Source organism: Coffea arabica, chromosome 5e (genome assembly GCF_036785885.1).
Source record: "Coffea arabica cultivar ET-39 chromosome 5e, Coffea Arabica ET-39 HiFi, whole genome shotgun sequence".
In the NCBI taxonomy this organism is placed as follows: domain Eukaryota; kingdom Viridiplantae; phylum Streptophyta; class Magnoliopsida; order Gentianales; family Rubiaceae; genus Coffea; species Coffea arabica.
Genome location: NC_092318.1, coordinates 51356784 through 51371890, shown reverse-complemented (window position 1 = coordinate 51371890; position 15107 = coordinate 51356784). Strand labels below are relative to the sequence as shown.

General features: G+C 37.8%; 4 protein-coding genes across 11 annotated transcripts; 2 read left to right on the top strand and 2 right to left on the bottom strand.

Annotated features, from left to right (window-relative positions):
• Window positions 1–201: 201 nt before the first annotated feature.
• On the top strand, window positions 202–3699 carry LOC113687964 (uncharacterized). Of its 2 annotated transcripts, none has more exons than XM_027205523.2 (7): window positions 202–621; window positions 1033–1119; window positions 1503–1643; window positions 1920–1985; window positions 2339–2506; window positions 2756–3085; window positions 3305–3699. In XM_027205523.2, the coding sequence occupies exons 1-7, from the start codon at window positions 310–312 to the stop codon at window positions 3410–3412; spliced, it is 1212 nt and encodes a 403-aa protein (XP_027061324.1). In that variant the 5' UTR covers window positions 202–309; the 3' UTR covers window positions 3413–3699. The 2 variants fall into 2 exon arrangements, with proteins under 2 accessions (XP_027061324.1, XP_071905266.1); XM_072049165.1 differs by having other exon boundaries at window positions 483–621; window positions 869–1119.
• LOC113687963 (uncharacterized) lies at window positions 3615–6718 on the bottom strand. 2 transcript variants are annotated; one of them, XM_027205522.2, is made up of 3 exons: window positions 6215–6718; window positions 4029–5759; window positions 3615–3910 (listed from the first exon to the last, which is right to left on the bottom strand). In XM_027205522.2, the coding sequence occupies exons 1-3, from the start codon at window positions 6272–6274 to the stop codon at window positions 3845–3847; spliced, it is 1857 nt and encodes a 618-aa protein (XP_027061323.1). In that variant the 5' UTR covers window positions 6275–6718; the 3' UTR covers window positions 3615–3844. The 2 variants fall into 2 exon arrangements, with proteins under 2 accessions (XP_027061323.1, XP_071905265.1); XM_072049164.1 differs by lacking the exon at window positions 6215–6718 and having other exon boundaries at window positions 4029–5568; window positions 5654–5759.
• Window positions 6719–8906: 2188 nt separating this feature from the next.
• LOC140006729 (protein yippee-like At5g53940) lies at window positions 8907–12413 on the bottom strand. 6 transcript variants are annotated; one of them, XM_072049169.1, is made up of 6 exons: window positions 12265–12406; window positions 12057–12169; window positions 11514–11557; window positions 10217–10325; window positions 10050–10105; window positions 9669–9902 (listed from the first exon to the last, which is right to left on the bottom strand). In XM_072049169.1, the coding sequence occupies exons 2-6, from the start codon at window positions 12150–12152 to the stop codon at window positions 9824–9826; spliced, it is 384 nt and encodes a 127-aa protein (XP_071905270.1). In that variant the 5' UTR covers window positions 12153–12169; window positions 12265–12406; the 3' UTR covers window positions 9669–9823. The 6 variants fall into 6 exon arrangements, with proteins under 6 accessions (XP_071905271.1, XP_071905272.1, XP_071905270.1 ...); XM_072049170.1 differs by lacking the exons at window positions 9669–9902; window positions 12265–12406 and adding an exon at window positions 8907–9424 and having other exon boundaries at window positions 12057–12258; XM_072049171.1 differs by lacking the exons at window positions 9669–9902; window positions 12265–12406 and adding an exon at window positions 8907–9355 and having other exon boundaries at window positions 12057–12258.
• Window positions 12414–12994: 581 nt separating this feature from the next.
• On the top strand, window positions 12995–14878 carry LOC140006727 (putative pentatricopeptide repeat-containing protein At3g15200). Its single transcript, XM_072049162.1, has one exon. The coding sequence runs from the start codon at window positions 13075–13077 to the stop codon at window positions 14668–14670; it is 1596 nt and encodes a 531-aa protein (XP_071905263.1). The 5' UTR covers window positions 12995–13074; the 3' UTR covers window positions 14671–14878.
• The last annotated feature ends 229 nt before the right edge of the window (window positions 14879–15107 follow it).

Sequence of the window (15107 nt, the reverse complement as noted above, 5' to 3'; positions counted from 1 at the left end):
TAGCAAAATTTTGATAATGTAATACTACTAAATTGGGATCATATAGCTTTTCTAACCTCACAAAGAAGAAGGAGAAGACAGAAAAAAGAAAAAAAAAAAAAAGGGTTCACCCACCAAAGAGAAGAGCGTTTGTGAAAATTGTGGTAAGATATAAACTCTAAAAAAAATAAATAAATAAAGAAATCTGCCAAAAAGTTCTACTCTTTTATTTATTTGTTGTTTCCCGTACACTTCTTCAACTAAAAATGTCACGTAATTCCTAAGAATGTAAGGAAACTGCTAATTCCTAAGAAAACATAACAAAAAAAAATGTCACTGGTAATCAATTCTCTGCGCAGTCATTTCTTCAAGCACCTCCTCTGCACCTCCACAGCTGCCGCCGCCGCCTCCACCGCCACTGCCCTTATTTTCGGCCACCGAACCCGGGGTATCGTTGGGCAAAGCCGCTTCTCAGACTCAGTGTTCTTTTTCTCAGAAAGATACAAACTTTTAAGCCAGCTGGCTTCAAAGACTGCTACTTTTTCAACCTCACGCTCTTCTTCTTCTCTGGAGACTTTACCGACCGATTCTTATACTTCTCCTTACCTTTCTGTGACCATTTGCTGCCAGAAAAATGTTGCAGTGAGCTCTTTCCCCTTACCTATACGTGTGCATGTATATGTGCTGCGGCAAAAAATGAGACGTTTACTTTCAAAGGCTAATAAGTTCTAATTTTTAGCCCATACTTTTAGCTAAACTCAGTAACACTGTGTGTGTGTGTGTCTGTTTTTATTGCTGTATAGTTAGATATCAGATGCATGCTAGTAGAATTAACTGCTTTGGGTTTTATGGGTTTCTTTTTTCGTAATTAATTTGATTAATTTTGCAGGTTACAGCTATTTTTCATTACAGGAAAATGATTAATAATGCAACGCAAGCTTTTACGAGGCAGGATGATAAAAAACAAAAAAACTTGTAGTTATAATTGCCCTATTTGGATAAGTTTTGTTGAAAGAATTACTTCAATATACATGGCTTCTGTTCTTTGGTCAGGATATGCTTTCAGAAGCCCTTTTATGTTTTGGAGCCAACTCTACCAGCATTGATGAACATGATGATGATAGTGAAGTTGGTGATGAGGTAGAAAGCCAATTTCTTCATTCTCTCATGCTTTATTTGGTTTTGAAATGTAATATTTTACTTTTTGTATTGTGTTCTAGATTGTGTAGAAGAGCATCAGAAACACGAAAGTGGTTACTATGTAAATTGTTTCTATGCTCTTAAAGTAATTGAACAAATAGAGCTACAATATGCTAACCATGTTCTTTGAAAGGTTCCTTTTTTGGAGACCATGTCTCAACTGTTAGCCAGTTCTACTTGGAATTTACGATTACTTGGGTAGGTTTGATTGTATTATCTTACTCATTTTGTAAGAGTTAGCTCATTTGATATTTTTCTGATGCAGCTTGTTCACTAATATGCTCTAACTGTAGCTCAATGGTATCTCCTTAAAATTTCTGCAGATTTGCATCAGTTCCATATTCTCTGTAAGTCAGGATGTGAAGGAAAGCATATCACTTGCTGTTGACTCCATAGGCTTGAAAGAGATACCAAGTTATGATGTAGTGATGCATGACCACACTGATTGGATTAAAGAAAGTCAGGTTAATGCTTCTTTGCTTTATAAAGACAAGTGAAATGACAATAATGTCAAGATTAAACAGCATCTCGCAGTTTTACCTAGGATAGCTAAATTTCGGGAGAATGAGGAGTTGTTGATTCTGCATGTATACTGTATCTGATAGGCCTTTTTATCCTACTTTTACCCTACATTTTAGAGGGTTAATGTGGATTTTGGTGGTCTGTATACCAGTTTGTTTTACCCAGTTTATAGCTGAATTTCTAACACAATAATTTCTTGGATATTGTCTGTCTTGCAGGAATCATTTCATCCTGTACAAGTTATTGAAGGAATTTGGATCGTGCCTGAGTGGAGAAAGCCCCCAGTATGATTATTCTGTTCCCTTTTGAGGTTCCATTAACATTAACATCTTTCAGGGACTAGCATTTCGTCTTCGTGGAATTAGTGTTATTTACTGAGACCTTAAAATGGTTAATCATAGTTACAAGTTCCAATCATATTTCTTACTCAGCCGCTAATTTAATGTCCATTGAGCTATTCTTTCTGCATATGAGGATTCACTATATGATTTTTGTGGTGTTGACTTTGGTCTAAAAAGATGAATTTTCTGGTTGAAGCAAGACTCTCAAATTGTCTTATTCTCCCCCCAAGTCTGACTAAGAACTATTGATCTACACTTGCATACTCGCTCGAAATTTTGAATGCTTAAATTTGCAGGATCTTCAAGCAACTAATATAATTCTAAACCCTGGATTAGCATTTGGGACTGGGGATCATCCTACAACTAAGTTATGCCTAATGCTGCTCTATGATGTAATAAAAGGAGGAGAAGTTTTCTTGGATTATGGGACAGGGTCTGGTATCCTCGCTATTGCAGCAATTAAGGTACTCAAATCTTTCTGTTTAATGCTTACATAGGAGGATGGTGCTGAACCTAAGATGAATATCAAAGTTAGTACTTGAATTTGTTGTGTTCTGTTGCAACTGAGTTGGTAGTCCAGGTATCAAAGTTCATGACAGTATCATCTTGAGCAATTCATTGGATTCTTATTTGCAGTACTTCTTAAATCTGACCTTGCTTCTATGTTGACTTGATTCTGGGTTCTGATCTTTAAATTTTGATCATGAATGCAGTTTGGTGCAGCTTTTTCAGCTGGGCTGGATATAGACCCCCAAGCAATTACAGCCGCTCAACACAATGCTACTTTGAATAACATACAGCCTGAAAAACTGTTTTTAAGTCTGGTTCCTAGTACAGGCAGTTCTACTTTTACAAACGAAATTGTAAGTAAACCTACAGACAGGCAGCATTTAAATGATAAAGGAGTTGTCACCGAGACAGAGAAGTTTCATGTTGTTATTGCGAATATACTGCTGAATCCTCTGCTAGATTTGGCTGACCAAATTGTCTCCCATGCAAAGCCTGGAGCCACAGTGGGTCTATCGGGTATCATATCTGAGCAGGTACGTCTTAGGATGCAACTGATTGTAGATAATACCTTGCTAGATGATTAGCTTAACATGACTAAGAGAGGCTATTATCCTAAATGTTGTCCAGAAGATTATCAGACTAATAAATCTATTAATGGTTTTATCATCCTTGTCTACCATATCACCGTTCTTCGATGAAGAACCACATTTCAAAAGTTTCCCTGATTAAATTATTTAAAATTCTTGATGCAGGTTCCGCGCATCATCCACCGGTACTCACCATTCTTGGAAGATATTACAGTGTCAAAGATGGATGATTGGGCTTGCCTAGCTGGTTTTAAGAAAATAAATCTTGGTTAATGTCATGTTCAAAAATGCAGCCCATCCAGAATAATTAAGCACAGTGGACATGATGAGCAAGTGATTATATACATACATACATATATAAAATTTAGCTAATTCTTTTAAAGGAAAAAGGTGGCTATCATATTATCTGCGGAAGCAATTACCTTGTCAAACAATGGCCAACCAATCTGTTGACATCATTTTACCAAGACAGGTGTATTCCAATTCAAATGCAAAATTGTACTGAATTTTAGAACTTATTAATGAGCTGTCAGGTGTTGATAAACATCCAGTTATTCAAAGAGTATGATCAACTGATATGGCATCCATCGGCCTTCACTTTTATAACCAGTCAAGGTTCCTTTCAACTAGCAATCAATTACAGATTCTGGATACAACTACTACCAAAATCCCAGTTGTCCACACCAAGTCCTCTGCCCTCCAAAATCACCGCTTGAGTTGTCTCCTGGCAAGAGCGGGAGCTCTTTGAGGAATGTAGACCTTGTAGTTTACCTGGGAACATGTTTCCAAATGTCAAACTCCCTAGCAAGTAAAGCAGAACTCGACACAACATTTACAAATTGGAAATTTCAGTAAATACGTTATTAATGATACTTTAGAAAGCTCCTACCTGTACCATTTCCCCGCCTCTCATCACAGACATCGTCTTCTGCTGATACTGTCCGCCATCCTTAGCTTCATCTTTCTGATTGTTCAAACTTTGCCCTCCTGAAGTAGCAGATAAAGCTGGTTCTACAGTCGCAGAGCTACAAGCAGAACCTTTATTAATGCCCACGCTAGGAGACAATGGTTGAGTTATTTTAAGCTCAGTCTTCCTGTCGCTTTCAGTTTCCATCAGAAATTTTTCTGGAGATGCAACTGATGTCGTAGTTTTATTGGGTGTGTCCAAGCCTGAAGAACTTTCCCAAAATGACGAGTTTCCAGCCACGGATGTAGTTTGTACTGTAGCTGTAGTCTTCCCTTCACTCTTAATTTCTCTCAGAATTTTATCTGGAGATGCTCCTGATGCTGTGGCTTGATGCCGCATGTCCAAGCCTGAAGATCTTCCCCTAAATGGTGAGGTTCCAGATACAGATTTACCAACAACAGGATTTCCACTATTCAGGCCGTCCTCCTTGGGATTCCCAGAGAGTCCCGACCCATCAGCTGGATGATCATTATTCTGTTTCACAATTCCATAAACCTTTTCAGTGTGTCCGCTGTCAAGGACAACCCTTTCAACCGCTGCTGTGGAAGTGGATGATGCATTAACATTGCCATCATCCTTATTTTTCTGATCCAAAGTAGGCTTTGTATTACTTTTATGTCCTCCTCGGAACTTGTTCAAATTCTGCAAAGCTTTCTGCCTCAAAATTGCTTCCAGATCATCACCCCCTGAACCAGCACCCACAAGGGGAGTGTAATTCCCATTTTCCTTTGCAGAACTGCGTGTCGCAAACTCATTCATGTCATGCGCATCATTTACACTTCCTGAAAGTTCAGTCACCTCATGTTCAGAAACAAATATAGGACTTTCTGTCCGTTTCTCAACATCAAATGCAATAGGTGAACGAGGAGTTGATTCCTTTTTGCTTCCCCCACCACTACTGCTTCTGGAAGGATAATCGTCATTATCATAGACAATTTCTTCATTCTGTAGATCCTTCTTCCATTCGTTCCCTTCTCCCTCACTCCTCTGCTCAACAAATGTTATAACAGATCTCAAACGCCGGGAATTGTTCTCATTCAGAAACTTTTCCTCACTGTAACTAACACTACCACTTTGATCCTTAGACCTACTGTGTGAAGAATGACTTGGGGACCTACGGAAGCTAAGTTTGGTTCTACGTTTGTCCTTGCTTAAATCTCTCTTATTTTCTCTAGGCCTGCTCCAAACGCTCTCACGTTCGCTCTCCTCACTGTCACTATTACCACCTTTGCAAGTAGAGCAGCTGTGTGAATTGCTGCTTGTGGGACTAGCACTTGAATCCCTCCTACGTTTCTTTCTGCCGTATTTCTTTCTTGTCTTAGAATCACTATCCTTTCTTGACCTTTTTCTTTTTTTCATGGGAGCTAATTTCTTACGATTGTCTCTGCTGGAAGATCTCCTTCGAGCTCGCTTTCTGGTCTTCTTTAGTTTACCTCGTGAGCGCGATTTGTTTTTCCTTCTCCTGTAAGAATCCTTTGAACTGGACCGAGATATAGATGCGGAACTCATGGAGTCATCATCAGAATTTGAAGCATAAGAATCATTACCAGGTGAGGAAATGGAATCTGAACTCATGGAATCATCAGTACTGGAATCATGACGGCGACCAAGTTTCTTGGATTTAGTCCTCCCACTCTTCTTCATCTTGCGAGCCTAACCACATAAGATATACAGAAAGGCAAGAAACTGAGACATGTTTACGACGTTTAGAAGTATTTGTTGCAAGTAAACAAGAAGATTATAAAAAGTATTTGATTGCTTTTAATAATCAGAATACAGATACTAAAGTCAATTGACAGGAAATAACAGCCATTTCAAGTTCAATACAGAAACCAAATTAATGCCTTAAAGTTTCAATTGTTCATATCGCACTTTCAGAATGGCCACTTTAAATGCGCCCTAAGCTAAGCTAATGGCTTAAAGTTCCAATTTTTTCCATTAATTATTCTCAATATGTCTGAGCAGGCCTGTTTATTGAAACAACATTGAAGAACAACCAAGATAAACCCAACACAATACATGAAATAAATAGAGAATCCAGCACAAATATAGCAAAAAATTTATCAGAAACAAATAAAAGTCACATAGCAGATTCTCGATACTGCTACCTGAGAAGAAAGTTTGGAACTTTTCTTTTTGGCAGATTTCCTCTTAGAGGAAGAACCCATGTCTCCAATCAGGGGCTCGAATCCTTCTCCTCCTCCTTCTACCTGCAATTGATAAAAATGAAAAGGAAAAAGAAAAAGAAAAATCCAACAACAAAGAAAAAGAAAAGAAATTAAGGGGTTAATGGGATTCGGCAAAATTGTAGTAGCATCCAAATTGGCCGACAAGAAGAGGGGGAAGGGAGGGGTGCAGCGTGGGAGACTGGGAGTTTGGACGTCGAAGGGGTTTTCTCTTGCTTTTCAGATTTTGAGAAATTTGCATCAGATTTCGCTCATCAACTATCAACAAGGAATTCTTCCAACTGCTTTACCATGACCCTTTTCTCCAGTTAAACAGCAATTTACTTTTTTAATCTAATGTAAAGTGTGTTGCCGGAAAAAAAAAACAAAAAATGAAGAAGAAAAAAGGCTGTGTTGGCAAGAATGTGGTGTAGCTTTAAGTGGTGGTTGAAGTTTACTTATCATCCGTAAGTTGATTACGATATTAAAATATAGGGGAATTTGCCAAATTGGTCTCTAACATTTTTCAAAAAAACTTTTTTAGTCCCTAACATTTAAAATCAGTCAGAATTGTCCCTAATATTTAAATTATGATCCATTTTGGTCCTAATGCTCGTATTTGTTTATTTCTCCGACTAAAAATAGTATGCCTCTTTTTTTTTTTTTTTTGTCAATACAGGGTGCATCTCAACTTTGCCAGACTAATCACCCTGCACCTGAAGTGCTCCGCCCCCCAAGAGCACCCAAGCGTTAAGAGAGGTTCGAACCCTGGATCTTGGGACCTGAATGGCTGTTCCAAGACCAGGTAATTTAACCTCGAAAGGCGCACGCGCTCTCTTACGTGGGTATATTTTCAAGGGCAAAACCGAAAAATACACTTTATTTCTAGTTGAGTAAAGCCATCTTTCCTTCATATTTACCTATTTGTGTCCTAATTGCCTCACTAAAAGAATGAAATTGAAGAGGAAAAACGCAGCTGCAACTAGACAGCTGTGTAATGGAGGAAGAATAACAAGAAAATGTGAAGAAGAAGCTGACATTTTGATCCAAGTACTTGTTGGTCAAATATGTCACACTTGCCAAGCCAGTAGTAGAGACAATGTTCAAAACTTTCTCCACTGCCACCGCAAAATAACCACCAGCATCGATAGCCGCTACCCCCCTCACCTCCTACCACCTCTAGCCTCGCCGCATCACTTCCCACACCTCTATCCTCATCTTCCTCCCTTCCCTCTCCCTTTCCACTCGCAATTCTCGTTCCGTCCCCACTAGCATGCAATTGACCCAGCCCTTGTTTTGTAATGATCCCACATCGGCTAAGGGAGGAAGTCCTGGGCTGCTTTAATAACCTGTTGTGATGTCCCCCACTTGGTCGAGGCCTTTTGGTAAGGCATTAGCTTGTTGTGTTATTCAACACCGCTAGGAACAAAACCTACGGCCCCATGGGACGGCTAACTGTGAGACAATATCGGCCAGGGATGTTAGATGTTTCCTCAACCAACTTTCCAACTTCATTTGGCCCCATCTTCTCAATCAACATGGCCACCCCCTTATCACTTCATAGGGCTCCATCTAACCACCAATACAGCCACTGTCATAAAAAATCCAAGCTTTGGAGCCTTGGCTAGATTTGTCTCTGCCTCCTAGGGCTCTAATTGAGCCTGACTCACATTACTAGCTGCAACAACAGTGCCGCCCTCTTTCCCCTCTTTTGCCCCGAACTGAGAGTTATGTAATAAGTTTTTTTTTACCAATGTGTTTTATATGTCAGCTTTTTCTTCAAATTTTCAATGAGAAAATATGAAGGGAAAATGACTTTACTCAACAGGAAATTAAGTGTGTTTTCCGATTTTGACTTTGAAAATATACCCACATGAGAGAGGCGTGCTATTTTCAGTCGGAGAAATGAGCAAATACGAGCATTAAGACCAAAATGGATCATAATTTAAATATTAGGGACAAATTTGGCTGATTTTAAATGTTAGGGGCTAAAAAATTTTTTTGGCAAATGTTAGGGACCAATTTGACAAATTTCCCTAAAATATAAACACACTCATCTAATTTTTAGATTTTATTTTTTATTTTTTTATTTTTTTTTGGTAGATGAAGGGGAGTGGAATTTAAGGATTGAAATCCATTAAAAGATGAATAATTTTTTCCAAGGATATTGACCTTCCATATTTTCTTGTTAAACAATCAATATAGATATATTATTTATTTTGTGTAGCAGACTGGTAGCTGGTAGAGGCACTTTCGTTTGGATAGCTAATTTCATGTAATAGGGATAACTAAGGATGGACTAGTTGTACTTGGTAAAATACTTCAAGTGTAATTGAAAGGTATGGATTCAACTCATCAAGGAGATAAAGCTTGAATAATTACAGGATAAGTAGAAAATCATTATTAGTCCTTATTAAAAAAAAGAAAGATTTCAAGTAATAGGAGTATTTGTTTAACATTTCTTTTAGGTGATTTAAAAAAAAAAATGAAGGAGGTCCATCAGTCCATGGACGAATCTTCATCAGGGGCAAAAAAAAAAAAGAGCCCAACAAAAACATTTAATTTGAACCACAAAGTACATACCTTTCAAAAGCATTAGCACTTCAAAGATTCTTGCATAAAAGAAAAAGATGCATTTGAAAAATGTTGATTATTATATTAAATAAGAAGGGAAAAGTTATCCGCATTCCATCTTTTGTTATTTACACTCCTATCATTATTTTATCATACAGTCTCATAAATGAAAACTATATGATCAGAATGATAGTAAAAGCATAATTAACAAAAATAGAAGTACAAATAATATTTTTCAATAAGAAAATATACTACAATTCCTAGTTTGAGAGGATTTTACATTTTTGCCGACTAGAAAAGTGAAAGAAAGAGCCGTCCTATCGTATACTCTGTAAATCTTATTCTATTGGCAGCAAATTTTTTTTTCCCCTTTCTTTTTTGCTTCGTCTTTCTCTTCGAATGGAGCAAATGTGATCCTTCAAGAACGATATCCATGGGTTAAAAAATAATATCCCAATAATGAGCAAAGGTCTCTCTGTCACCAATCAAACTGGAAGTCAGTAATGACCCCTGCATTTTGAATTCCATCCATTCAAGCAGTAGTATGATATCGTTCATTTTCCCCCAAAAAGAGACCATCTATATCAAAGAGCTCAAGTGAACATTGACAGAAAGAGAGATTACTAAATCACTCAAAATGCAGAAGACAAAGGATAAGTCAGTATCCATTGTTATTTGAAAGTGGATTTAAGTGCTCAAAGCATGCCAAACATCCAAGCAGCAGGCAAAAATCAAATTTTTACGTAATGACCTTCATGCATATGTGAATTAACAACTTCAAAGAAGTCTCAAGCACCAGTTAAAACATAAAAGACCTTGGTAATTGCTGGTAAAACTATTTTAGCATACATCTATATATCAAACTTTAGTTGAATAACTGCGACAACGTACATACACAGGACTTATCTATTAACTGGAAGCCAAGGTTCTCCAAATTCACTACATTATCTAACATGTACAATAAACGATAACAGTAATCTATGCGTCCTCAGCATCACTCATGCTTGGACGAGTATCAATATAGAATTCTGAGTCCAAACCATCCATGATCCCTCCTCTGTTTACCAACATGTAGATGTAACGGCACATGGGTCAGAACCGAAGGAAAGGGGGTTAAATTTTGAAAAGGGGGAGGGAGGGAGGGAGGAAGAGGGGAAAAGAAACAGGATAAATTTTAACCCAGCATGCAAGAAGACAGGTATACCTCTCAAGTACAAACTTTCCCTCCTTATACTTTTGACTTTTCTCATGGGCAGCCTCCTGTAGTGAAAAAGTAAAAAGTGAAACATTAGAGGTAACAAAAAAAGTCAAAAACAACGAGTGGAAGTGCCGTTGCAAACATGCAAAAACATATTTGAAACAGAAGCTTACATATTTCCACCCAACTATTTGTCCACAGCGGCAGCAATATATATCAGCTACCGTATGCATTCCAGAAAGCATCATTCTATCCTCACGAGGTCCAACAGATATATTTACACTACAATCGAACTAAAGCAATTAAAGGACAAGATAGAAGTAGAAAGAACAGATATTGCCAGCATAAAAAAAATTTCATGACTTGAATCCCTTTTCTTAATAATATTTGGCGGAGCAAGAGAGGTGGTGTGCAAAAATTATGTCGCACCTGAACCCAGATTTTGCTTCAAATTAAAAAAGAATCATAAAACTCCTAAAATACGACACATCATCCTATCTCCTTGCCACACTCAATTCCCTGTTTGGACAATTAACAGGGCAAGCTTGAGTTTGACCTTGTTGAGTTGTAGATAAATAGTCTTTACAAGGCAAGCTTCAGGTCCGATCAACTTGGAAAAAATAATTTGTATGCAGTCTTTCACCCAATTGCTGCAACTAAACAGAAACTATAGCTGTTCAAACGACCAAAGGTCCATTGTCATAAAATTAACAGAGTCGAGGATATGAAGATTCAGTCTTGATTCACTGTATAACCCATCTCCTTGACTTTTCATCTTGGGTTTTCCATCTCCTTTATGTTAGCATTTTAAGACATACAGTATAAAGAACTTGAACAGGTTTTCTTTTACATATGTAAGCGAATCCACGCAACTAAATTCAATTAGTGCACAATTGGTAACATGCCAAGTTCAAGATGATCAACCAGTAGACTTTTCCTTCCCATGCCATACAGTAATCCTTCAAAAAGAAAATGTTGCAACCGAAAGTAGAAAATTGGCAATGTAACATGTGTGCCGTTGGATTCACTTCCAAGCCATTTTGTGGGATTAAAAATGCAGATTCACAGTGTATGCAGTCAGAAAGGTTATGATTTAAAATGAATATAGCAGTCCACAGGGAAAGAGAACATTGGCCGGGCTTACGGTGAAAATTTTTTCTCCTAAATAGTCGGACATCTATCAAATTCGTTGAACTACAAAATTTGCTTTTGAGACTTCTGGATTCTGTGATTCAAGTAAAGAGTGGTGAGAAAGAAGTGCATCTGAAAGTTAAAAATTCAACATTCAAAAGAACCAAATCTTCATGCTGTCAAGTCACACCGGTCCATATAGAACAGTACATAACTTCCTAAAGATCTCTTAAATGATGATACACATGGAATCCAAATCAAATAAAGATGACAGCAAAAGCTGATCAACAATCTGTTTTCAGATTAGCAAGATTTTCAGAAGATCGGTGAAGAACTCACGCATTACTGAAGAGGTATGCTTTTCCTCTGCGACTGTGGAAACCCTGATCAAATTCCAAACCAAACATTAACATGTGAAAGCAGCAAGCACGCGTACCATACAATGATGTATTAAACAAACTTAGAAACTCAGAATTAAGCAGCCGCAAACAAGAGGAACATCAGGTACAATTTGAGCTCACTCTGAAGGTTAATACAGTACACATGCTAATGAAATGAAACTATAGAGCAATGTAATTCAAATCCCAAAACAACTCCCCAACAAACTTCACAAGTACCAATTTTTATAGATGGAACTATGATTGCTTACACAAAAACAAACACTGTAGGCCTTATCCACAAGATGCAAAAGATTGCAACAACAAACTCACAATCACCAAATCTACTCCATCATCTACCTTCAGAGCACTAAATTCTTAACGAATGCATATCGGGAGAAGGAAATCAGCAATCCCCAACAAAATCGTAATCGAGAAACATCGATAAAAGGACAAAGGGCGCTAGAAATTCTACACAAGTTGCAAAGAAAGAGGTAGGGAGTACCCTAGAAACAAGGTCACCAGCAAGGGCCAGGTGGGTTTTGCAAAATTTGCACTTGTATGTCCTGCCTTCTAGATCTACCACAAATATCCTCCCCATCTCACTTCTCTCGTTTTCTGTCACAGACACAAACAAGTCGTTAAGAAATGAAGAATGGCTCTATTTAATGATGGTAAAATCTGACCACCCAGAGAAAAATTTAGAATGAGACAATTCCACTGGAGGAAGTGTGGAAGGAAGGAAACGGATCATGATCCACAGTTCCACACCACCACCCCGCACAGATTGGGCTGAACACTTGCTGATCGGAATGAGTTTGATTGTTCTGCACCTTTTTGGGCTCCACAATATTTGATGGGCACATAAACCCGTCATGGGAATTTTTTTTTTGGGCCACGAGTTGTAAAATTATATTAAATGATATTTTATTTATGTTGCCAATATAATTTTTAATTAATTTTTTTTCAACTTTTTCTTATGTCTTTTTTATATATATATGTGTATCACGTTCCAAAAAAGTGTTATAATAATTATTTCAAATAATATGTTAAATTACCTTTTTTTTATCTAAATACACTCAACATTGTTTGCTTGAATTGCCATTTTTCATCAAAAAAAATATTTTACATTTTATCAAGAACACATTTTCTAATCATTTTTTTCTACAAAACCTCTTAAAAATGATAAATCTTTTACACGCTGACAGTATATACACTAACCGAGTCTAGAAGCATGTCACATATACAAAATTTGATATTTAAATTCAAATTTAAATTATGTGATATTCATTCAATGTCGTCAGTATATACACTGATAGTATAGGAAAAATTAATCAAAAAAAATAGCAATCTAAAAAGTACAATTGACAAAAAAAAAAATTTTTAAAAAAAGAAAGAAAGAAAAAGTGTTCCAATCCGCAAATTACTCTCTAATCCCAAGTTATCAATCATCACACCGTATCACCTATACAATTTTCGGGTGCGCGGCCGTGTGGGAAAACACACAGACTGGACTGGAGACGATGCATTCCAGATTCCAACCGTTGGGAGGAAAATTTTCCCGGCAAATCCAACTGCTTTTCAAATCTAAATGCTCCACTCAACCCACAGCTAATCTTCTCCAGAATCCATTTTCGCCCAAAATCATACCTTCTTATCTCAGCACTCAAAGCTATAATCAGCAAGCCCGCCCAGATTTAGATAATTCTGCTGCAGAGTACCAAGACTTGAAGATCCCAGATGCCAACTCCCACTTAGATGATGATGCTATCAAAATCCAAAACCTTCTCAAGCTTAAAGTTGACGAACCAGTTGAAGAGATTGAGCAATCTCTAAGTAAATCCGCTCTGTCTTTCTCAGAAGACTTGGTTCTAAACGTGCTTAAACGGCACCGTTCTGATTGGAGACCAGCCTATACGTTCTTCAAATTGGCTTCTAAAGAAAATGTTTCAAACGGGTATTCACCGGGAACTGGTGTTTACAACCAAATGCTCGATATTCTTGGTCGGATGCATCGTTTTGGTGAACTGTCCAATGTGCTCGACGAAATGTTCAAAAGGAAGATCATGATCAATGAGAGGACATATGGCATCGTGGTTAACAGGTACGCTGCAGCACATAAGGTTGAGGAAGCAATTCAGTTCTTTTATAAGAGGAAAGAGCTAGGTCTAGAGCTTGATTTGATCGCGTTTCAGACACTTCTGATGTCCCTGTGTCGGTACAAGCATGTGGAAGCAGCGGAGTTTTTGTTCCATAACAAGAAGAGTGAGTTCATGGATCATATAAAGACTTGGAATATTATTTTAAATGGATGGTGTGTTCTGGGTAATTTGCGCGAGGCGAAGAGGTTTTGGAATGATATTGTGACTTCAAACTGTAGACCAGATAAGTTTACATACGGGATTTTTATTAATTCCTTGAGCAAGGCCGGAAAGATAAGCACTGCAGTGAAATTGTTTCAGGCAATGTGGGATAAGGGCTGTGAACCAGATGTTGCTATTTGCAATACCATCATTGATGGGTTGTGCTTCAAAAAGAGGATTCCTGAGGCTCTTGAAATTTTTCGTGAGATGAATGAGAGAGACTGTTTACCTGATGTAGCTACTTATAATTCGCTTATTAAGCATTTGTGTAAGATTAAGAGGATGGATAAGGTTTATGAGCTCCTGGATGAAATGGTGATGAAGGGGGAGGATGTTTTGCCAAATGCTAGAACTTACGGTTACTTGTTGAATTCTGCAAAGAAGCCAGATGAAGTTTACTGCATTCTGGAGAGGATGGAAAGGAGAGGATGTAAGTTGGATGGAGACATCTACAATCTGCTACTGAGGTTGTTTATGGAATGGGGTATCCAGGAGAGCGCACAGAGTATTTGGAATGATATGGAGAGAGAAGGAATGGGGCCAGACAAGCGATCTTACACAATAATGATCCATGGCCTTTTTGAAAAGGGAATGATGAAGGAATCTATGCGTTACTTTGAAGAGATGACACTGAAGGGAGTGGTGCCTGAGCCAAGGACCAAATTGTTGGTTGATGCCATGAACATTAAATTGAACAGCGAAGATTCATCCAAGAATCTAGATAATAAGGGAAGGAAGAATCGGAAGACTATATGATGCGTACTGAAGTGCTTAAGGTGAAGGGTATTTTAAAATCAGATTTCTTCCACCGTCGATCCGATAATTAAATAATTTTGGCGTCTATTTTTCTGCATTCCTAACAGCGTTTGGAAGATCCTTTCGAAGCTTTATGACGTTAGCTACTTGGTTATCCGACCAGACAGTGAAATGGTATTCAATTAACATCTTTGGTCCACTGTTACTATCGGAATGTGCAATTATTTTCCAATGCACCCATCCAACTTGCTTGTTTCTTTGTTTCGAGGACTGCATACTGCAGAACCAGTTGATCTAAATGCAACTGGCTTTTAAGGCAGGAAATCCAACCCTGATCAAGAAGTCAACAATTAATTTTGATTCAGAGCTCGGAAAAACTATATGTTATAGATTGTGCATGGGTAGCGAACAAGCAGGGCTGGAATGCCAATGAAGGA

What these genes read in the sequence shown, in the direction of transcription:
- LOC140006729 (XM_072049167.1), bottom strand. Translation starts at nt 12,152, where the DNA reads ATGGGGAGGATATTTGTGGTAGATCTAGAAGGCAGGACATACAAGTGC. An exon ending in CTGGTGACCTTGTTTCTAGG is followed by an intron (nt 11,558 to 12,056) that starts GTACTCCCTACC and finishes GAATTTGATCAG; the next exon opens with GGTTTCCACAGTCGCAGAGG. An exon ending in GGAAAGTTTGTACTTGAGAG is followed by an intron (nt 9,903 to 10,049) that starts GTATACCTGTCT and finishes GTTGGTAAACAG; the next exon opens with AGGAGGGATCATGGATGGTT.
- LOC113687963 (XM_027205522.2), bottom strand. Translation starts at nt 6,274, where the DNA reads ATGGGTTCTTCCTCTAAGAGGAAATCTGCCAAAAAGAAAAGTTCCAAA. An exon ending in GTTCCAAACTTTCTTCTCAG is followed by an intron (nt 5,760 to 6,214) that starts GTAGCAGTATCG and finishes TTATGTGGTTAG; the next exon opens with GCTCGCAAGATGAAGAAGAG. An exon ending in GAGGCGGGGAAATGGTACAG is followed by an intron (nt 3,911 to 4,028) that starts GTAGGAGCTTTC and finishes ACATGTTCCCAG; the next exon opens with GTAAACTACAAGGTCTACAT.
- LOC113687964 (XM_027205523.2), top strand. Translation starts at nt 310, where the DNA reads ATGTCACTGGTAATCAATTCTCTGCGCAGTCATTTCTTCAAGCACCTC. An exon ending in ATAGTGAAGTTGGTGATGAG is followed by an intron (nt 1,120 to 1,502) that starts GTAGAAAGCCAA and finishes AAATTTCTGCAG; the next exon opens with ATTTGCATCAGTTCCATATT. An exon ending in CGGGTATCATATCTGAGCAG is followed by an intron (nt 3,086 to 3,304) that starts GTACGTCTTAGG and finishes TTCTTGATGCAG; the next exon opens with GTTCCGCGCATCATCCACCG.
- LOC140006727 (XM_072049162.1), top strand. Translation starts at nt 13,075, where the DNA reads ATGCATTCCAGATTCCAACCGTTGGGAGGAAAATTTTCCCGGCAAATC.